General features: G+C 37.3%; 1 protein-coding gene across 10 annotated transcripts in view; it reads right to left on the bottom strand.

Moving 5' to 3' along the window:
• The window catches only part of RALGAPA1 (Ral GTPase activating protein catalytic subunit alpha 1), a 139,632-nt gene that overhangs the window by 32,211 nt on the left and 83,040 nt on the right, over nucleotides 1-24,381 (bottom strand). For all 10 annotated transcript variants that reach the window (XM_065636637.1, XM_065636639.1, XM_065636640.1 and 7 more), the window contains 7 exons: nucleotides 23,474-23,608; nucleotides 22,529-22,712; nucleotides 14,781-15,645; nucleotides 13,222-13,293; nucleotides 12,182-12,305; nucleotides 10,370-10,525; nucleotides 1,493-1,651 (listed from right to left, as the gene is read on the bottom strand). In XM_065636637.1, the coding sequence (XP_065492709.1) occupies nucleotides 1,493-1,651; nucleotides 10,370-10,525; nucleotides 12,182-12,305; nucleotides 13,222-13,293; nucleotides 14,781-15,645; nucleotides 22,529-22,712; nucleotides 23,474-23,608 (1,695 nt within the window). The remainder of the gene's footprint in view (nucleotides 1-1,492; nucleotides 1,652-10,369; nucleotides 10,526-12,181; nucleotides 12,306-13,221; nucleotides 13,294-14,780; nucleotides 15,646-22,528; nucleotides 22,713-23,473; nucleotides 23,609-24,381) is intronic.

Here is a 24,381-nt window from a genome sequence, read left to right as displayed (position 1 = left end):
TAAAAATAATATTTATCATAACTTTAGATATAACATGTCCAAAAGGACCAATTCAACGTGCAACTGTCATACAACTACTGGCAGACAAACTCACTCCTTCCATTTTCTCTTCTTCTTCTATCTTTCTATGGTATCTATACGAATAGACTGTAAACCCTTCACAGGAGAAATCTGTGGTGAAAGTTTGGCCTCTTCAGACCCTAAGTGTAAAGCCCTATTTGTGAGATCCGTAAAAAACCTTGATGTTTATTATACGTGCCACCCAAAAGGTTTACAGAACAGATGGATCTTATGTTTTGCCATTACAATTTTCTGTAATCAATCATCATTTGGCAATTAAAAAAATAATTAAAACTCTATTAAGTATCTTCATTTCCTGTATGTGTGAATAAAGTCCTGAAGCTGCTAGCATAAAGCATGTGAAGAACAGCAAGGCTTGTTCATCAGGTCACCAAAGAGAGCAGAGCATACACTAAATATTCTTGCTGCTAAGATGAAAACAATGCTGCAAAATAATTTTAGATCCCTATATTATTTTTGCCATCAGCCATTTAATGTAGTTTTGAGAATACTGAAATCTGATGGAAGGTACCTCTTTTTTCACGTACAAGGACCTCTTGCTGGACTAACAACAATCCCTGCTATCAGCAGTTTTCTTTTTCCTTCTTAGCCTGCGCATCCTCGATAATACAACTCTTTGTATTAAAGTAGTAAGAGAAAGAATATATTATTAATTAAAAACATAAGTAACCCAGTAATAACAAGACCATGTACTGGGTATCACTTCATGCCTATCATCAGATAGAGGGAATCCTACTTCTGTCATACCTCATTTATGAATATTAGTGCTTCTAGAAAAAAAATATTTAAAGTATAGAAATCAATGGCAAGTGACATCACACACAGAAATTTTGCAGTACAAACATTCACAACTACTTTTACTTAGCCAGCGTTTGCTACCCTAAACCACTGTTTTAGTAACAGGGCCAGCACAGACATTTGAGGAAGAGTGTGTGTTCATATGCCTAAAGTTGAACAGTCTTGCTTTGCTGACTTAATCTCCAAATTCTTGTGTGGAGCCAAGGAGAAAGCGAAAACTTGCCTTGAGAAGAAAAAAGGGGAATATGACAGAGATGGAGAAAGCTGGAACAGGCTATTATTCAACTCCCACAGTCATGTATCAAATTTGATTTAAAAGTTTGCCAAGTTTATCTTAATATTTAAATGATTATGCAGAATATTCGAGATTTCTTCCCAGTTTATGTTACCAGATATGCTTGACAGGATCAGGCCTTTGCAATTTCATGTTACTGATTTTACTACGCCTTGTACTCAGCGAGCTCCTTCTCCTTCTCCTATCACCACTGCAATTGTCACTCTTAAAGACACATCACCTTGTGGTATCCATCTATTCTACCAAAAACTCAGACTCTAAACAAAATTCAGTTCAAATTAAACATACAAGGGAAACACAAAAGAAAAAACCCCTTACCTCAGGCTTTTTCATGATCTGGATACTGAACATATGGTTCTTCATGGGATAGATAACTATAAGAACATCACCAAATTCTGTTGGAATTATTCCTCGTCTATAATCTCGAGTATGCTCTGACCAGACAATGTGTACTTCATCATTTCCTAAATGTCTTAGCTGGAACAGTAGGGATAAAAACCCATCAGTTTGAATATATTCTATAGCCATACAGCTACACCACATTCTTGTATTTCAAAAGGACACACCCACCGAAAAGAAATTAAGAAAAATTAATAAAATAACTGAATTACACTATAGTTCTCATACAATTTCAATGACAGTATTAGTTCACAGTATGGGTTTGTGCTATAGAGTTTTATGTATTGGTGCCAATGTCTATTTAGATTAACAGATACGTCAATATGTTTTCTACTGAAAGCTAAAATTTTGTTGATATTATCTCAAGAATGCAGAGTTATCCAATCTGATTTACTAAAATGCTTTCAAGCAGTCAGTGAATTACTAAATTTTATATGAACTTTTACAGGATATGAACAAACATCTGTTCAAAAGCTACAAATCTGAGTAGTCTTTAACCTCATCATTCTAGCTAAATTCTAAACCAGCTAGTACAAATGAAAAGCTTTTAAAGGAGAATTGCTACTGCACTTTCCATAGCCCCTAGTTTAAATAAACTAAATGCTCATTTCCCCTGAAACCTGTATACCTTTGTAAAAATAACTCACCCCGTCCCCCAAAAACCACCCAAAATGGCTCTTGATTTGGCTCAGAATGGCCAAATGGGTTCCTCAAAGTCCATTCCGTATCCTCAGTTGTAATTTTATAACCAGATTAAGGAATATTGCGAACACTTTGGAATTATCTGCACTGAAACTCCAATATGCTCCTTCTGCTAAATGTTATCATCTGATAAACAAATGTTAACATCACAGAGAAAGGCTTTACATATACTGATCAAATTCATTCAGATTATTAAATGTGAGTTTCTTTCCAGTAAGGGCTACTTCTGAAAATCCAAGCTGAAATTTTATTTTTTTCCTCCTTGTACATCACCAGCTATAGCTGACAATTGTCTTCACCTACAGTTTTCGGTTTGTTTGCACAGCTTTAGGTAGGTAGAATTTGTCAAACAATTGCCTTGACGCTATTCCAAGGACAGCACTGTGAACTGCTGTTAACAGGTAACATGCAGATACTAATCTGAGCACTTACAAGAAGTTATTGTATATGAAAAAGCAACAATTTTCTGTATTCATTTTCAGAACATAACTGCACTTTAAATAAAAGCACAACACACACAGTCATCAGAGCAATTTCACTGCAAGTATTCACTTGTTTATATCACAAAACCTCCTGGAATGCTAACTTCATCTTCTCTGAAGGGTTATACCAGTTGTCAGCATTAGACTTAAAAAAAAAAAAAAAGGAAAAAAGAAGCCACCTCTGCTCCTCTGCTCTTCTCTGCTGTCTTTAAATTGTATCAGACTGAAAAACAGAGTTGTATTTCTACAACAGTGTTGGACTGGGCAAAGGACAGATGGCATCAATACCCTGCATCTTGTCTGATGCTCAACAAGTCATTTGTTTTGCCTGGGCCACATCATACATCTAATCTCCAATGACTGCAGTTCCTTTGAAGTGAGCTGTTCTTGCCTCTTTTGTAGACGGCTGAATTATTCTGAACAGCACTTAGGGACGTTCTTGTGCCAATGGTAAACCCAGCCCAACAATAGAACTGGTTACAGCAACATTCACTTTGCTGAGTTTTATTTGACTAAATTAGAAGAAAACCAGGCAGCAACCTGAATGACTGATGTGCAACGTGTAAACACCAGCTGCAGGAACCCTGGACGACACTTAGCAGTGATGAATGTCATAAAAGACAATGAACTGTGGAATCATTCTGAGGGCCTGAACCTTTCCTACCTTCCTATGTGAAGTGACAGTCAAACTCTCTGTTGAAATATGACAATGACAGAAGGGCACGTGGGACTGATGGGCCTGCACTTTGAGGCGAGTGAAAAGCTCAGGAAGGATGAGGCTGCCTAACCAAAGAGAAAGCAAGAGGCAAATCAGTTTAGATATTAGATCTTGTGGAAGATGAAAAAACTACATGATCCTAGACTGAGGGACAGCCATCTGGTGCAATGACTGAACTGAACTCATTCAACTGACTGCCAAAAAGAACTAGGACTGATACACCCCTTGCTGCAGTGCAGCTTTCCCAATTCGGCAATACTGAACTGTTTACTAGAAGAACCAGCCCTCCTTCACTTACTGTCTTTGGACACAAAGACAACAAACTCATGCACTGTTACAAACAAGAGACGGTGACAGGGTACATGCAAATAAATGGCTTTAAAATCCAAAACATATAGAGAGTTTAGCCAGTGCAACTTCTTGAAGGCGTCACTGCCTCTGAATTTCCATTATCAAAGGTTGCCCCTGTGTACCTGTTACTGATACCTGCAGTGCATCAGACAGGACATCAGTTCTTGCACGTCTGTGAGAGCTACCCAGACAGAGCATGGCTACTGATGCACACTTTCACATCAGATCGACACAGATTTTGGTGTGATACACGTGTATTGTATGGTTATTTCAGGAGGAGGACTACTGACAAGGCACACATTTTTGGATGCCAAGGGTACCGAAGCTACTAGTGACATTCCTCTCCAATTTCAAAGTTTGTCTTATACCCCCATAAAGGTTTGAGGATACATTCCAGGCTAAAAGCACTAACTTCTTTGGAGGAAAAGGAAAATTAATCAGATTATTCCAACGAGTTCTGAGTCCTGTCAGGTGTGTTTCACCTCATGATTATTACCAAGACAAGATCCAGTTTGAGTGTAGAATGGCATCTCTGTGACATATAATGGACTGAAAGTCAAAATCAGATGGTGTGAATAGGTGGATGATGGTATAAACTGTGAATTGTGGTTTATAACAACATGTAAATTACTCAAGATCAAAATTGTGATCAATGCCTTGTTTCCATTATAGGAGGTAGAAGACTGACAAAAATAATAGACAAGTAAACTAGATCGTGTGTTGCTGATTTTATCAGTATGTCTGGAGAAGAATTAAATTCTGGATACATGATTCTGTTCCTTTTTCAAGAGTAGACACCTTTGTATGTGTGTGTATCACAGTAAGCAAAACAAAGCACAAATCCGTATTAGAGATGTAAGGCACAGCAATAATATAAATAATAAAAATCTCTAAAATAATGTTCTACTTTGAGTAACAGGAATACACTACAGCTGTAACACCTGAAACTGTAGGTAATATATCAATATTCTAAAATGCTAAATACTGCATAAATGCAGATCAAACTGCTCTAGAGAGTTTATTATTCAGGCGTAAGGCAAGAAACAAAATGGAGATTGAAAAATGCAAAGAAACTGTAAAAAGGTGTTAAAGATTAGAAAAACGTCTTTCACAGCAGCATTCTTCAAGAATGAGTGTCAAGGCCAGAGAAAGGAAGAGTTAAGGATATAGCAGATAAATTTTAATTGTGTGTACGGAAAGGTTATATTGCAAGAAATGTTATGTAGAAAACAAAAAGAACAGAGTCTTAGGCACAGACTGAATTTAAGAATCCAGAAAGTGGACCAAATTAAAGATGATTTCAGGCTATGGGCACAAGTGACAGGCACAATGGCCATGTTATCCGTGGTGATCCAGAAAGGTGGCAATGAGAAAGAGATTAAGAGCTCTGTTTTAGTCATTTTGAACCTGAGCTGTCGGGAAGACAGCCCTGAGGAGATGTCAGAGACAAACAGATTTTTTTAGGCTTGCTTTGAAACTCTACTCCATTAAAACAAATATATAAAAATGACCGACTGTTAGGTTACCTGAAATTTCAAATTTAACTCAAAATACTTTAAAATATTCTTACTCTATAGCCATCATCATGTGTCAGCTCTCCTAATACATTTATGTTAACTGAATACAAAAGAAATGTGAAATAAATATAACCAGGAGGGATGATCAAATCTAATTTTGATACATTAGTGTCATATGCTGTACATGTTACAATAGCAGCCAGACTTAATACTGAGCTGCAGGCTATACTGAAATTTCCAAATGGCAGATTGTTCTAAGTGATACCAAGTATAATTGAAGTAATAAACGATAGTAAAAGCAAAGCACACTGTCAGGAAGAATTTAAGTATTTACTTTTTAAAATTAAATGAGTTAGGTCTGGAAAGGCAAGACAAGTGAAATAATGCAGGGCCCAATTTACAGAAAATTCCTTTTATTTATCTGTTGCATTAACCCTTGAACTCTTGCCAAAATTACTGTAATTTCTAATACCCACTTACCTAAAGGAGGGAGCAAAAAGGCTGTTATATTTTCTCATGATACAACAGCTAGCCCCAACTTTTTTCTTCGTCAAAAACGAAAGTGTTCATTACAAAAAGAACAGAAGGAGCAGAAACATCTGAAGTAATGGCTTACTGCAGCTACTTTCGCCCATTACGTGTAAGCAGCACTGCTGTCTACAGCATATGCACCCTCTAGTTGAATTTCTCACAGAACTTCGTTTCAACAACTATGGCGTGTTTTTGTTTATTTGTTTTTAAAGCAACATGTACTTAATTGTAACTCAAAAAAAAATCGTACTAATAATTTACATCTGTAAACTTTCAGTTTCTCAATACATGTTAATAGCACAATAAAAACACCCTAGCTATAAATACTAGGAGCTCTGAATCTTTTATGTGGTTTGGATGATGTCACACATAACCTAGAATCATGTATTAATAATACACCCAAAGCCCATGATGAATTAGTATTCCGATCATTAATAACATTACTACTTTTTATTTACATATCTTGTGTATAATATTCTCACCTACAATGCCTTCACTCCTTTATCAGGCTAAGGAAGGAGGAGCTAGACAGGTGATAAGCTGCAGAGGCACACAAGTGAGCTTTCTTACTCTGGGAACAGAGAGTCTTCACAGTTTCATTTAGTCCTGATATTTTTTCTTTGCAATTTGTTCTTGTAAGGATAGTGTAAATACTTTTTACTCTAACCTTTAATTTTAAGAAAAACAAAATGGATTGCATTATCAGCATCAAATCTTTAATTTACTATTTGCAAAGTAAATACCTATCATATACGCATTTTGATGTTAAGTTCCTTTACACATGCAGAAGATTTTGATCTATTCTCCCTGATTTCATGTCTTTGCTTGCTCTTGTTCATATCTTCAGAAACAAATGCTTCAGAGGTATCCAAGACACTTTAAAAGTTTTATTTACTACTCTGTAAGACTGATGGAAAAGAAGTTTAAAATTGGCTTAGCCTCTGAAACAGCAGAATCTTGATTTTGCAGTGGCTGGACTGTCAGGAAGAAGTTTTGTTTTAATTTAATTTAATTTCCATTTATAAGATGAACCTATCATGCACCTCTAGGCACATTTACAACACAAAAACCAGCAGTTCTAAGCCAACTACTGCAAGATTGCTTGTTTTCTCCCATTGAACGAGATAGACAATGAAAGCACAGGAAAGATCTGCACAGAAGCTCAAAACTCAAGTTTCTGTGGAGGTCATGAACAGTACACGCACTCAGAACAATGACAGCTGTTAGCACATACACGGTTCTCAAATCATTTTGAGTTCCCCTATAGCGTGTGTGAGCTGGACGGCATCTCATAAAACACATTCCTTGTGCTGATGTGCTCAGTCTAAGCAGGATGAGCAGTAGCAGAACTACAAAAATAATTAAGCCCGTTTTCCTACTCATGTCTCCAGAAGAAGCCAGAGAGCTGTGGTCAATGGGGCAGAGTCTAGTTGGAGGCCTGTATCTAGTGGAGTCCCTCAAGGGTCAGTACTGGGACCAGTACTATTCAATATATTCATCAACGACTTGGATGAGGGAACAGAGTGCACTGTCAGCAAGTTTGCTGATGACACCAAACTGGGAGCAGTGGCTGACACACCAGAAGGCTGTGCTGCCATCCAGCGAGACCTGGACAGGCTGGAGAGTTGGGTGGGGAAAAATTTAATGAAATATAACAAGGGCAAGTGTAGAGTCTTGCATCTGGGCAGGAACAACCCCAGGTACCAGTATAAGTTGGGGAATGACCTATTAGAGAGCAGTGTAGGGGAAAGGGACCTGGGGGTCCTGGTGGACAGCAGGATGACCATGAGCCAGCACTGTGCCCTTGTGGCCAAGAAGGCCAATGACATCCTGGGGTGTATTAGAAGGGGGGTGGTTAGTAGGTCGAGAGAGGTTCTCCTTCCCCTCTACTCTGCCCTGGTGAGACCGCATCTGGAATATTGTGTCCAGTTCTGGGCCCCTCAGTTCAAGGAGGACAGGGAACTGCTGGAGAGAGTCCAGCGCAGGGCCACGAAGATGATGAAGGGAGTGGAGCATCTCCCTTATGAGGAAAGGCTGAGGGAGCTGGGGCTCTTTAGGTTGGAGGAGACTGAGGGGTGACCTCATTTAATGTTTATAAATATGTAAAGGGGAGGATGGGGCCAGGCTCTTCTCGGTGACAACCAATGATAGGACAAGAGGCGATGGGTACAAACTGGAACACAGGAGGTTCCACTTAAATATGAGAAGAAACTTCTTCTCAGTGAGGCTGAGAGAACACTGGAACAGGCTGCCCAGGGAGGTTGTGGAGTCTCCTTCTCTGGAGACATTCAAAACCCGCCTGGATGCCTTCCTGTGTAACCTCATCTAGTTGTTCCTGCTCTGGTGGGAGGATTGGACTAGATGATCTTTTGAGGTCCCTTCCAATCCCTAACATTCTGTGTTTCTGTGATAACACTTGCTGGTTTCTCCCAAGATGCAAACTTCACTTGATGCTTTTCTCCAGGTTGGGATGACTTTCATAGCATCGCTCGCTGGTGCTGGTTCCTTGATGTCTAATGCTTCTGCCCACGCAGCCTCTATCTGCTGAGTAGGAGCACTAAGAGTCTCTCTCACTCTGCTTCCTTTACTTAGCCCATCTTCATTAAATACACATGAAATTAACATCTTTAAAACATGTCTCTACTAAATTTGATTGAAATGGACCAAAAGGTGTTAGGGAAGGGAGGAGACACTTAAAAGCAGGCTCACAAGCCTGCATTCATTTGGAAACCTAAAAATAAAACCAAAAACCAGATACTGAGGAAGAACAGGAAAGAAAACGACACAGAAATAAAGTGGTTTGATTAAACGGCCCATCAGTAGCTGAGCTACAAACATAATCTCAATCTTATGACACACTCTACATATCTATACAGACCTCAAATATTCCAAATTACGAGAGTGAGATTGTGGGTAAAAGAAGAGAGAAACAGGCCTGGGGCAAGCTGGAGTTGCTAAGAAGTCCAGCCGACACCATTGTCACCAGCGGAATCTCAGGAGGCCTGGACCAGCACCGACCCTTGCCTGGCAGGAATTGCTCTGTGGAGATTTGGGCTGCTCCTGGAAGCAGGCATGAGGTCTTGCACCTGTGTTCTGCTTAAGTCCACAGTATTTGCAGATTATTTAATTAATATTTTCACTGTGACCCATCTTCCCCCCTTTGTCAACACTTTTTAATGCTCTAATTCCAATAGATTATAAACAAATATTGTAAGGATAATTACAAGCTGTGTTTTATAAAACCAAGTTTCTGTTTAAAAAATACAGAAGCCTGGCAACTTAAGAAAAAAAAAAAATTTATATACACACATGCTGCTCTATACTAGAACAATAACAACAATCTTATTTTAAAATTATTTATTTTTGCTATTAAACCACTTTTATAAATCATTTAACAACCTAAGTATTACCCTGGCTCTACTTCAGGAAATAAAGAACAGAAAGGACCCAGCACCATAGGCATACAAGAAAAAACATTATTTAATTTTTAAAAACCCCACCAAACAAACCAACCTAAGATGCGCCAGTGAGAAGTTAGAACTCAGTCAGTCTATAATAATAACAATAACAATAGTATTTTTTTTGTCAAGTTGAACACAAAGAACAAAAAAGCCATTAATAATTGAAGCTTGCCAGAGGCATGGCCATTTCTCTCTTTACTAACTGTCTACTGTCTAATTTAATTACAAGTATTAAACTCCATGCCAAGGTCAACCAGCTTCAGCTCCTCCAATATTACACTTCAACCAGTGCTCATTAACGTGTCTACTGAATGGATTAGCACATCTGAAGATGTATGTACGCAGAACAGAGGACAGTCTAGTGATAGCCAATTGTTCATTTATAATAGGACACAGGTTTGAGACTATAACTTGTTATCACTAATGTGGAATTTATTAAATTCTAAAGAAAAAAATACCAATACAGAAAACCATTTTTTTCCTTCATGTGGCTATGAGAGATATCACTGTTGAGCATTTGTGCCTGCTCCAAGATAAAACACCTTATGTACAATGAGCATTGTCAAATTCTTAATATTTTTAACTTTTTTTTTCTAAAGGGAAAATTATGTTAATAGCACATGACTCTTCAGTGAATTAAAACTCATCTTAGAACGTACCCACCACATATTTATTAATCGGCATTTAAAATCTCAAAGTACTAAAACATAATTTGGACTTAATGCTTTTTCTTCTACACAAACCATCGCGTCCCTTCATTTTTTACCACTATACATGTGATCCTGCCAACATTTGCAACAATGGCAAAAATCACCAGTATGGCAAAATTTGAAATTGGTAGAGAATAATTTATATGGCTTAACCTACCTCAGTAAAATACCAGCTATTAGCACATAAAGGTGTTATGTGTGTGGTTTTGGTTCTGTTTGTTTTGTTATTGTTGTTGTTTTTTAGAAAAAGTTACTGGATTTTCTTTGACTCTAATTTCTCTGGGTTTATTGTCAAAAGAAAATATGTTATTCAGAAACTCCTACCTTTTTTGTTAAAGAGTCATCTGAATCAGAAGGCATTCTTGTTGACACATGGAACATTACTTCTACTGTCGAGGTAGCAAAATATGGAGTGGTCAGTCCAGTGCTTTTGTTTTTTTGCAGTCCTCCCATAAAGCCACAATGGTTTGTGAGATTTACCTAGAAGTAAAACCCAGGAAGCATTAGGAAAAATACATCAGGTGATAAATACATTCTTTACACTCTGAAACGCACTTTTGACTGAATTTTTAGAAGTACAGCCCTTTTCACAATAGTACTGTTATGCTTTTCTCAAAGAGCTCAGACTCACTGACTACACTGGAAATCAACTGCAGTAGTGGCATTCTATGTTCCATGGTCACCCCAGATGCTGCTGGGAAGAGAAGTTTAGAGAAAAGGAAAGATTGTGTACATGGATATTCACTGCACTATTCCCTGATCAGTTGACTCCAGTCATTTACATGTACTTTTTGAATTTTTAAAAATTCTGTGATACTACATTAGCCTTGACCTGAGCTCTGAAGAAACCCTGTGTGAGAGCCAGACAATTTTAAATTGTCGTTACCTTCCATAATTTTATTGAGAAATTTTCATTCCGCGAATATGAAAAGAATCACAGGAAATTAAAGGATAATTCCAAAATAAGTTTGTAGGTCTTAGTTCTATGGGAAATAGTTTGGCACTGAAATAAATAGGCATGTTTAATGTGCTATTTCACTTTTACAACAGTGCCAAAGAAAGCTACATCTCAGATGTGAATACATTTAATCTCTGCCCACATGGGATATATTTGCTTTTCTGTTAATAAAGGATCCAGAATTTAATGTTAAGAGGTTAAAATATTAAATGTCTCATCATGGAATATTAATCCAAATTAGCAACTCTTTAATCCGGCTAATAAAGGCTAAGAGAATTAACCTACTAAAGAAGGATATTTGAAGACACTAATGTGATTTTTTTTTTCCTCCTGAAGAATCAGGAATGTGGGAAATAAATATCTGTGTTCGTGACAGCACAGACTTCTCGTAATTTTTCTCTGTTCCTGTGGAAAAGTCATAGCCATTATCCATGCAGTTAATCTAGCCGTGCTGTTATATACGTAAGGAGTAAGAAAAAGAACAAATAAGATGGACACTCATGTGGACACTCCTGATGAACACAAGTCACAAGAGGAACAGAAAACCTGCAGATTCTTATGCAGCCAGCCAGGAACAGGAGCGATTCCTGTACTTCTGTGCAACAGTGAGGAGTTGAACTTTACAATGGAAGTGAATCCTACGTGGTCAGAAAGAAAGGAAAACCTCATAACAGTATCTAACTAGTGACTAAAGAGTTGCGAGTCTGTTTAGATTTTGGGGTACATCACAGTATTTCTGAGTGCTAGAAGAGACATGGAAGCAGAGTGTGTGAACAGACAGATGCCTGCATTGAAAGGCAGGAGGAAGGAAGCATGAGAGAAGCTCACATTTGTATTTTTTGGATTCCCAAATTCAAGCAAATCTCAAATTTCAATGGACTTTACAGGCCTACAGGGAAATCAAGATGCCTCTTACTCAGTCCATGAAAGCCAAGTACAGGACTGCACATTAAAGAATCATCTCTGCCTGCACAAAGTTTCTTAAATTGAAAGAGTGTAAAATTATATAGCTAGTATTGCTAATAGAATTAAAACCAGAATTATTCTTTACATCCTACTTGCAAAACAGTATTTCAGTACTTGTGAGTAATGCTAAAGAGCCAAAGACTTATAAAATCTAAAGGGATCTATAATTTTCTCTGTAAACAGACTTAGGATAAAAATATTTTAATAAATACCTCCCAGCCAAGGCCAGCTACAAAATCTTCATAGGCTTGACTTCCCCCAGCATTAGTAAGAATGGAGTGTTTATCTTCTTGTCCCTCAGCAACATAAAACACTGCGATCTTGTGTGTCTCTCGGCTGTAGAACAGAGAATGGTCACTGCATGACAGTGCCTTTACTAATATGAAACCCAACTATGCCCACAGTACGCACAGAACGTGGCTTTTAAAACATCAAAAAAGATAGTGGAAGTAAAGTACAACTGCATGGCTTCTTTTTGAATACCTTCTACATTTCCATATTCCCATTCTATCTTTTCTAGTCTGGTCTCCTCTAGAATATGAAGTTTTGCTCTACATGAACAGCATTTACCCCTTTCATCACTTCTGAGGTGTAGGATGGTGCTGGCAGCACCAACTGCTAGTGGAATAACTGGCCTTCTGAAACGAGCAAAACCTGCAACGTGGGCATTATCAACATCGCTGCCCATCAGCAACGATGCCTTGGGAATGCTGCGGCAAACGCGGCTTATGCAACTGCATGGAGAATCTTAAGTACTACAGCAATGCCTTCTGTTCACAGCTTGCTGTGAGACACCAGAGCAGCTGAAGGGGGTTTCTCACACTTCTAAAACCTCCACTGGATTTTATTTCAGCTTCTACAAAAACAATTCCAAGTTTAATTCTGTGCTGCAACTCCAACTAGAGTTCCATGTCTTCAACTACTAACAGCACTGGAAAACAGCTCAACAATTAGCCAAAGTTTAAAACGTGGAGATTTTGTTATATCAAAGTTTTAAAACTATTCCATGTTAGCATACAAACGTTCATAATTTCACATTATTTTGAAGGTTGTTCTATCTCATTATATTCTACTTGTAGAGTTTCACTCTATAAATAACACCAACGTAACTTCAATATAATACCAATAACTACATTAATAATTTACAAAATTATTTTAAAAATTATTCCAACTCTCACATCTACGCAATTAGAGCCACTTAAGTGCAAGCACACTTAAACCAAATAAGTAGGTAGTCATTAGAAGAACTTACCATTGTCTTGAGTCCAAATTTCTGAGTTCTCGAAGTAACTTCTCATTTTTCTTCAGCAGATGAAAGCTCCTTCTAAACAGAGAAATTTGGAACTCTTTTAACACCTGTTCAGTGATGTATACAGAACAGTACAAGAACGGTACAGGAACATCTCCAGGTCCATGCGAGAAGAGTCAACAACTGCTTTTGCCTTTTCGATAGTTCTTTCTTATTTAAAATATTAAGATATCTTTTCAAAAATATATTAGTATTTTTTTTCCAGGAAATCTTCTACATCCATTATAGCCTTGAGTACAACCTTTACTTCTTTCCTCTTTCTCCTATCAACCTATTGGATCAATTAACCTCAATCAATCTCTGCTCTGCAGAAGAACAGAGAGAACCCTCTTTGATGCATATGTAAGCTGCACACTTTACTAGGCCAAAATATATGGGCTTAGCGACAAGAAACAGTCCCATAATCTACTGTCCTAGGGAGCTAGTGCAGTAAACACAGAGGTTTTGCTACGCTGAACTGCAGAAGAGAGCAGAACACAGGTTGCTGGTCACCCAGCCAGCTGTAACAATTTAAAGAAAAAACAAAACAATATGTTACAGCAAGAAAGGCCCTCTTCATTTCTTTTAAACCTTACTAAAGATGTTTCCCACAAGACATAGTGGAATGAGTTTAAGAGCAGTACTGTTCAAAACCAGACTGACTCGAGGAATTAAAGACACAAATAAGAAGGGTTATAACACCAAAATTTTGTCTGATTCCAGTGATATCTCAGTGACAGATATTTTTGCTTTACAGAGTATTCACTTCCCTTCATAGTGAGACAGCTCTGGCAAAAGAAGATTTCGGAAAGACCCTTAAATTCTAGTGTGCTTCTATTTGCACATACCCACATGTATATGCAGACATACACCCAACCACACCCACACAAAAATAATAATGTAAACAGAGACATTACTTTTGTAACTGAACCTGGCTTGTCTCCTGTTGTTCTGAACAATACCCAAACATTGCCGATGCTGAAATAAATAGTAGGGGACACATCTTTCTAGTTAGCTAACACAGATGCAATGCTTTGGGGCTGCGTGCTCCTAGCAGGCAAAGCAGCAGGACACTGTCCAGCAACACAGCAGCTGAGAATATGACACTTTCAGAGTCTCATTCTGGCACAGAAAGGTAATGATTTTTTGCAGGAACATACATGGGAAGTAAAGACAGCATAAACGATGCCTTCTTTACCCATGGTAGCACCCCTTAGTGCAGCTGGTGAAAGAATTATTTGAAAAGATGTCACACCTTCAATTCTCCTTCAAACACTGTTCTGAAGAATATAAATAGCAATGAAGGCAACAGGTTCCTCCTTTCTCTATCTCTAAATGACATGTTCAAGTGCAGAAAACTGCCATTTTCCCCTTAGTCACACATCCCCTTTTCTCTTTTGTTGGCTGGCCTGAAGTATTTTTGGCTTCACCCACTCTATGATCAACTATTATTATGCAGCAAAAATAGCACAATTCCTTAAAAGAAAGTTCTTAAATTGTGAGTCTTAGTCTTTCCATTTTACCTTTTATCCCAAGAATTCATTCCCAGTATACTGAGAAGTAATCTGCAGTAGTAAAATGCTGACTGGGGCTTTTGTGAGGTTGGCTCATCCTGCTCCATAGCCCTCATATTTAAATCATTGAAATGCTTTTCAACAAACTCCCTCTCTTCTGTGTGCTGTTTCAGAATTGCATTGATGACATCGTTCTCCTGCTTCTCTGAGATGCAGACTGGTTGAGGGGCAGGAATATTGAGAGAGACACCAGTTCTCTGTAAGCATTCAGGGCTTGTAACACCTAAATACTGCAAGAGCTCATCAAGGGCATCTTCTTCATCCCTAATTGTATCCCATGTTGGTACAGTGTCTCTAAATTTCCTTTTTACTTGGAGTGTAATTCCATCCCTTGCAGATACATCCTCCACATGCTCAAAGGATGAAAGAGCATCTTCTGGTTTATCTTGTTGAGATAATGAAAGTGCAAAAGACGTTTGTTGTGAAGATCCACATAGAGATGATGGTCCATACAAAATGGCCGAATCCCACGAGTATTTGCCAGATAGGTCACGCACTATAATTCTAACATTTGAATTAGCAGATGCAAGTCCAGCAGACAGTCCTCCCCCAGGCATGTCATCTTCTGCTTGGATTTGTATGCAAGACACCAGGGAAGTATTGTTTAACACAAAGAACTGAAGGTTTGGTTTCTCAAAAAGTTCAGGAGAAAGTTCAGGACTTTCACTGTACGGATTGTCGTTGTTTTCACACACTTGACTGGTTAGCATAGCAGGACCTCCGCTCATGGGGTAGTGGCCTAAGTGGTTGACTAGATGTGTTATCACAGTACGAGCAGCAACAGAAATTAACCCTTGTTGCATGTGACTTTTCACTGCAAGAGAAAGAATACGGGTTTTAAAAGAAAACAACACTGAGATTTCTGTATTTCTTTTGGTCTCCTCTTCCTGGTGAGTCTTAAACAGAGGACAAGCACTGCAAGGTTATGATACAGCCAACTCAGTATGGAAAATCTTCACTATTTTACGGCTTACCACACCTCCTTACCATAGCTTTGTAATCAGCATGGTTCTTCTAAAATACAGGTTTTTTTAATCTAGTGATAATAAATCTTAAATTGCTGATAAAGTAGAGATCATAATTGTGTTGTAAAAAGTCCATTTCCAATTGCAATGGATTTTTATATTTATACACATTATTACACTGTGAAAAACAAAGGAACATAGATGCACAAAACCTCTAATCCATCTTAATTTCCCTGGGGAACGTATAGCTGCAGGTTAGATTGAGAATAATGCTAGATGGTTTTAAGGTACCAAATTAAAGACCAGGCTATCTATACTAAACACAATCTAACAGTAGCAAGATTTTTAAAAAGCAAATCTCATGCCTCAACTCCATTTTAAAAAGTTTTAGCCTGGAAAAACTTGCTGGGAGAAATAGAAGTTAACTGCACCAATCTTAAGTGAAATACATCTTGTGAAAAGTACTGGTATTTTGCCACCTCCTTCTTTGTTGCATACCTTCCACTTGCATGCAACGTTATCTAAATTCACAAAAGGAAATTCTTAATGTTTATAGTATACTCTGCTAACCAAGTACTCTATTGGCATTGGATTCTTCTACCAAATCCACTCTATGTTACTCATGAAGTACAGAGCTGACCAAAGCAACTCGGTCAGGCAGAGAACCCACAACTGGCTCAGGGTACCCCTGAAGAGCCCATACACAAAAGTTCCACACCACAGAAGATCACAGGTAGAAGAGTAAACAGGATCAATATGGCAAAGCACATATGTCTGCAGCCTCTCTCTTGTAACAGGATGGATGCCCTGAATTTGTGATTTACAAGGGGAAGATAAATCAAGACTGTGCTCCTCAGGATTACATCATATATTTTAAACTACGTTAAACGTTGAAAACTGTTGCAAACACTTCCCACCTTCTTTTTCACCAAAAATCCATCAGGCTAGAATGTTCCGAACATTACTTCTTTATTTGGTATTTACTGAGATGATGTAACCTCTTGAACATGTAAGTATGGTATAATTAACTCATCTTCCTTTATCTTGTGTATTTACATGCAATAAAAACTAACGCTTAATAAACAAATTTCTTTTTGCAGTTTAATGTGTCTTAATTGGTTTAACTGGAAAAATAAAGGCAAATTTGTAATGCATACTGTCATGACAGATCTTTAGTTTCTGAAGCACTGTATGCATTCTGCATCTACAAAAGTAAACAGTTAGTAAATATTTGTCTTTTATTTTTTCCACAAGGTTTGGGTAAAGCATCTAAGAGCTTCGGATTCTGGCTCTTTTTTACCTTTAGGGAGCACTAGATCCGAACTGCAAAAAGGGGAACATCTCATCCTGTTACTAATTGGCAAAATCAACTTAAATTTTATACTATTCCAAAACTCAGATAAACTCAAATACTTTAATAAATTAAGGCCTTGAAAACTAATATAAAAAAATTACACATAGGATATTTTTATTGTCTGTAACTTTCTTGAGGTTTAAAAATTTACAAACACAAAAACATTCAGTGAAGCTGAATTAAATGTCCAGATATTGATGGCATACAAGGAAATTAAGTTATAGTGCCATCTGCTGAAATATAAGAAAGAACTGTAAGCAAGTTTATATAAGACAAAAAGAAATTAAGTTGGATGCTTGAAGACTAATTTATCAGTGCAGCACTAATCAGCACCTGGACAATGCAGAGGTTGGCTCATCTTTGCCAGGATACTTGTGCCGAGTGTTTAGCGCTTGGCACTGCACAGAAGGAAGGTAACACTCTCCTCAGGTTCCTGGGAGCAAAGGTGTGTGAGCTTCCCAGCTACCTGAAGCCTAACACTCTGTAGGTTAAATGCCTTCGGTTAAGTTCTGCTGAAAAATCTAAACAAATGAGAGGGACCTTTTAGCATATAAGTTACTACTATTACTGTTTTGTGGCAAATCCTGAAGATCTCAAACCTGACCACAGTTGTACTTTGCCTGTGTGCACGAATTTACTCCCATAGGAGCCTAAAAGAAAGGTAATACCATGATGTGAAGAGTGGAATAAGAAATTTCAATTTGGAAGGTCCATTCCTGCTTTCTCTGAAAATTTTACTCTTGAATTAAAATTTTGAAAAGTGATTCGGATATAAATCTGTCATTGCCTCTTTTATAAAATGAGAACAGTACTTCTCTTTGAGTCTTCTCTTGGAATACAATATTGTTGATCTAAAAATGACACAGAAAAATCAAAAGTTTTAAGAGAATCACATTGAAAAGTAAATTGTAAGATGTAACCTGTTACATTGAAATAAAATAAAGCAGTCTTGAAACACTTTTGCCACATGGCAAATCAGATTTTGGTGATGGTTTCTCTTAGAAAACAAACAAACAAAACGAACTCAGTACTGCTTTTTGAAAACATGAGAATTTTAAATTGCATTCACAACTTAATGGATATATATTAGTAGTTTATTCCTAGAAGCACATCTCCTCAATCAGGAACAACTGGACATCCAATATATTAGAATTCTTAAAATGAGTATCCAAACTATGCTCTTTGTTTCTGGAGGGCAGATCAAAATTTGCAATAACACAAGCCATCACAGCTTTGCCACAAATTCTACAACTAAGCCATACCATTACACATTAAAGCTGTCTAGCTGGCTGCTTTGCCAGCCTGTCTTCCTGAGTGAACACTTCTCTGCTCTTTACAACGCTACAGTCTTTGGCTTGGGCAATGTAATTTATATGTGTACGTGCTCACTTGGTAATTTGCTAGAAGCATGTTATATTGGCTATTTTTACCAGTCCCTGAAATTACCTCTTTTGTGGAAAGGCTGAAGGTCCATCACCACTAATTTGTATCGGGGGCATGAATGGAGGATTCCTGAATTTCCTTAAGATGTGTTGTTAACTCTTTAATTCAACTTTGGCTCAACAGCTTCTAAACAGCTACAGTAATGTAGTAGAAGGAAAAAGTAATGACTGAGGGTGGAATTTAAATCTTCTCACCCTTTTAGCTATCCAAAGAATGATGCACCTGTATAGACTGATTCATCTCAGTTAGAAGCCCAAATTGGAGAAATGGGATGAAACATTCTCTGGAAACTCTTCTCCATTACCTTTAAAGGGAGCCTAAGAGTTCAATTTAGCTTAGCTACCTGGATTTTACATTAGCTTAAGGAAGTCTCACTCCCTTCTAATTTCAAGCTTCAGGTATAGAGAGATGCAGTTACAGAGAACCCATCTCTAGAATATCCCTCGCAAAACACGAACTGTGCTAATCTGGATACATCATATAGGAAGTGGTTTTTTTGGTTTGGTCTTCTTGTTTGTTTGGGGGTTTTTTGTTTGTTTGTTTGTTTGTTTTGGGTTTTTTTTAAGGTGTACTTTTTGTCTCCTGTCAGTAAAAAGGCAAACAGCAAAGCCTTAAAATAAAAGTACTTTGTATTTCTAATTTTTAAATAAAAGCTAAGACTAAACATCAGATGGAAGAAACTTTTCCTTCAGAAATTGAAATATATCCGGAAAAATGATTGATCTATGCAAAAAGTTTAAAATATGTTTGGAGAAATATGAAAAATGGGGGAAACTCCATGAAATCAGTAATTGATGGACCACTGTGTCTATGCAATACAATTAGTACCTTCCAATCACAACTATCTCTAATAGATGTGTGATCTATGAAAAACAGGTTTCAAAATGTTTTTGGCTATAATTGCAAAAAAATTCCCATAAAATATTCTTTCCTTATGACTAGACTCTATTCAATAGTCTGATTTTGCTACCTATTAACATTAGATGATGTAGAGCACTTCTTGTTTATTACTACCTATTTTCATGTAACCAGCATCCCTGTCAATATAAGGGTCACGAAAACCTCAATTTTACTTTTTCCTAAATGTTTGCATCATTTCATACAAACAACAAAAAAGCTTTCAAGGACAGGTTCCATTTTAATTCTGCCTCGTATATATTCATGGTCTCGTAATGACAAGTAAAAGATCAGAAGCGAGTAAGCAGATCACAGCACAATGCAGTCCAAGTTAGCTTTTGCACCTCTGACCTGTAGAGTGAATGGCTATAATGCTTTCCTATCCTTGAAGAAAGCAAATCTCTGTCAGGGGGACACTGAATCCAGGCTAGTGAGCTGCAGTTAATTAGCACAGGCAGCACTGGTATGCATGTACTGTCACTAGAAGAAGCCGTTGTCAATACTACCTAGAGGAACACTGTGATTCCTTAGATGTATGAAAGCACTACAGACTTGTCTCCAAGTTCTGATGATGCATGAAAAGCTTCCTACTCACATCTTTATTGCCAGCTGCTACGAGTTTGTTCTGGTTTAAATTATCACACTTCAATATACTTAACAATTTCAAAATTATTCTTTGTGCATCTTATACTGCAATCTACCACTTCGCCTGAAACCTACAGAAAGGAGGACAATTTCACAGATAATCCTAGGTACAGCAGATTCCTTGTGAGAGAAAGCACTTGGAAAGTTCCTGAAACAGAGAGGGGAACAGTCCCCTCTCCACATCATCTGTTTCCAGAGGACTTAATGAATTTTTGCTGTGACAATTATTGCAGGGCTTGCTCCAGCCTCTCAACAGATCCTGTCCCCACTACACAGCTGTATCATCAGAAGTTCCACATCATCACAATTTCATATCACATTATACTGTGGCTAACTGTCCATAAAACTTGTGATGGATCTGACCTTGAACAACGGGAGGCACAACAGGGTATGTCAATCACATCTATTAAACTGATCGAAAGCACCCTGTCTTAAGAATTCTGGCATTTCAGTACTTTCAGCTTTGCTTGTAACCCAAAGAAAGTGTCTAGCAAACCCCACCCTCTCCTTGTAGAACTTCCCTGATTTCCCTATAACTGCTGCCCTGCCCATTTTCACTCCTTCAAAAAACATATCATGATAGCACTTCCACTTTACCTAAAAAGAGGCTGACCCACTGACATACAGCTCTGCTGCTAGCTTGCACTAACTGACCCCCTGTCTCTATTGAGTCCCAGACTGGGTGTTATCCACTAACTTTACTCCTCTCACTCCTCCAGCAATGCCAGGGAGAACAGATGCTGAGCGACCGGTTAAGCACCGCCAATTCTATTCTCTGCCTGGCAATGTGGACTAGAAGTGCCAAGGTTGCAAGACCAGGGTTGCATTTTAATGCCACAGTTTGCCAATTAAATTTCACAATCTAACTTACAATTCCAGAGCCCTGAAACTTTAAAAAAACGTAGGGAGCTTTCTTAATTCATCTGGAGAGATAAAAGGAACATCTGAAATTACTTTTATTTAGAAATTTAACAAGAAATCATAAAAGAACAGATCACATACGGAAATGCAAAATGAAGATATCAGTGCTAAGGCTTTGTGCAACTACATTCATTTAAAGAGAAATCCATTCAGGGTTGTCTTTTCAGATTGTCAGATTAAACAAGCCACACAACATTTGCTGCTAACCCATAATTACAGATTATTACAGAACACAAAAGATGCCAGGCATAAAAAGCTACTACAATTCACTACACTGTAATAGAACATGCAGTGGAAGTTAATTTTGGCAAATGCTTTAAATATTAGCTTTACATAATATGTATAGGTGAGACTGTAATTAGGGCAGAATGAATCCTTCGAAGCCTCTTTCATTCTGACCCAGCAGATGATTACTTTTTTCTAATAAGACCACAGCCATTTGACAAAAAGCCAACTATAGTACCTTGCTTCATTCTTCAGTAAATTTAATAATTACAGCTCCTCCTGCCAATAATTCTCAAATCAGACTTGTTGAATCCAATACTGAGCTTATTAGGGGACAGCTCTATGTTTAGAATTCTTTGGCCAAAAAAGTACTTGACGATGATGAAGCATGCCTTAGACAAGGGCACAATGATTAGCCATTTTCTCTACATAAAAAACAGCACGTAGTCACTACAGACCACAAAATCACCTGCTGTTAGCACACAGCTGCTACAAAGAGCTTCTGCATTTATCTGGTTCTTAATACCTCTAAGGAAGCCTAAATGGAACAACTTAATATGGAGGGAGAATAGCACTACACAGAGGTTCTGGTATCAGTATTAATCTCATATTTTTCAATTTTCTTCCCAATGTAGCCATTTGATATTTACTAGATACACTGCATAATATATGCTACTCTCCTGTAGCTTCATTTCTTGATTTGTTATTTTTATTTTCAAGTTCTGAAGAAAATGTTGATTCCCAGGTCTCTTAAGGGTCTAATCAGATGAGATAAAATTTATTTCTTTTTAGAGGACTCTGTTGTTCTAAACAGTGCAAACAGATTGACAACATACTATCATGGGTTAAAAAAAAATTCAGAGAGAGCTTTCCATATTGCAAGCTCAGATAGGAGAGAAATCCAAAATATTCTTAGAAAAAGGAGCAAAATTAAGAAAACTATACATTAATTTAATAAAAGTAAAATGAAAAGCAACATTTATCCATGTTGTAGTACTTAACACTTTTTGCTGATACACAGAGCACAGGAGAATCCATATCAAATCAATCTTCATGTTGTTCAGAAAATACTTATTTCAGTTAATCGAACAGTAATTGCTCAAAATTATGTTAGCTCATTCCATACTAATGGCCCTTACCTAGTGTCTAGGTATAATTTAAAACTTACGCTTTAGACAAACACTTCAATACTGGAAACCAAGATAAAATCTTTTTGAAAGAAAATGTATTTAGGCAATTTGACAAACCTTCAGTGACTGGCTGAAGTTTAGAAGATCTCTCTGAGTCTGGAGAATGCAGTGGTTCTGGTTCCTTCAAGCTTTCTAAATGCATAAAAGGATCATAATCTACACATGCCAAATCAGAAAGGCTTAGAGGAAAATATTTAGGGTTGCTAAAACACTGAGACCCATAGACACATCCATGCAGAACCTAGAATAAAAACAGAATTTAATTACATTAACTACTGAAATTTCTACCTGACAGTTTCATAAGAAATTAATTTTATTTTAATTTACATTTTAATTGATTTGTTAGAACCAAGTAGGCAGGACAAAATGTTGGAAAATCTAAAATACTTAATGTTTACAGAAACAAACCCTACGATGCAAAGAAAATTGTTAAAACACTGTCTACGCTGAAGTGGAATTTAACAACAAAGAAACAAGATACAAAACTGAAATCACTAAAGTTACCTTTATTTTTAGATCTCCTATCTTCTTTAATTACATATGCTAGGTCTAAGCTGCTGGAAGTTTTAATCCCCTTCCCTTGCAAAAAAAAAAAAAAAAAAAAAAAAAAAAGAGATCCTGTCTTTGTTCTGTGTCCCTACAGACAGCAATTATAACTCAGTGCTTTTCACTTTGCTTAGTGCTAAATAAAATTGCCTGGCATAAAAAAAGCTACTTCCTCATCTGTCCTAAATGTATGGCTGGTCTCCTACAATGCAAACGTCTGCTATCAGTACGACATGCAAAAAGTACCTTGATTAAACATCACAAAACATAAGACAAAATTAACAATTCCAAATATATCAAAGATCAAGCAGTTACAGTAAAACAGAAGAACTAAGCACTCCACCTTTCAGCAGCAGAACTGGTCAGCTTACAGAAAGGTTCTGTTTTTGTTTCCATGAAAACTGACACTATCTCCATACATAAAAATTCTAATTTAGTGAATAAAGAAACATATACCTTATATATACAATTAAGAACGGATCTTTCAGTCTTATCGTTTTCTGCTCCTGTAGTGTGAAGAGGTTGCAGCAAGGTCTTTAATGGCAAAGCCATTATCCAATCCAATAAGCACAGAAGTAAAGAAACCACCAACTGGAACAAACACTTTCAATTACAAATCAATTAAACCAGCACCTGCTACTTCATATTTATCACTGTATTTTACTTCTCTGTTTTACTTTCTTTTCTCAGTTGAGCAGAGTCAACCTTCTGCAGTAATGGCAGGTCATACTTGTTTAAAAGCCACTGTATGTTCAAAACCTACGGCACGAGTCAAAACTTCGGCTTCTGAGGGATTTAACAAAGACCATCCATACAGCGGTTTCTCATCATGGTAAGTCTGTGCGCAGATACTGTGCTTAAGAAGATACCCATGATTTTTCAAAATTGATTTGTAGTGTGCTGTTTTTAAAATGACAGATTACACACGTACAAATTAAGGCCGATGCACCGTTCTGCACATAAATCTCACTGCAAAGTGAATCAAGGATCAAACAAAACTCAATGATTTCAGCTGCGTTCAGTGCTTTATAAATAACACAGAATTTCCTTCACGACCTGTCAATAACGCTATGCAGCATCAGGTACCATCTGAACGAAATCCAACTGCTTTCTATATTGTGGGCGACTCAGCAAAAGAACCAACTCCCTCTAGGGGATGTTTTTAAAGACTGTAGAACAGAATTAGCTTAAGACATACATACACACAAAATTATTAATATCTTACTGGCTTCAAATAATTATTTTTAATTTTTAAAAGTTAGCTGCGGTAGAGGAAACAATTCAGATAAATAGCTATAAGATTCTCTAAAATATTTCCCAAGTTAAATAAAAGTCTTTCAAAGAAAATCCATTTAACTAATTTA

The sequence above is a fragment of the Caloenas nicobarica genome, chromosome 5 (assembly GCF_036013445.1).
Source record: "Caloenas nicobarica isolate bCalNic1 chromosome 5, bCalNic1.hap1, whole genome shotgun sequence".
NCBI classification, from domain to species: domain Eukaryota; kingdom Metazoa; phylum Chordata; class Aves; order Columbiformes; family Columbidae; genus Caloenas; species Caloenas nicobarica.
This window is presented reverse-complemented; position numbering and strand designations above follow the sequence as displayed.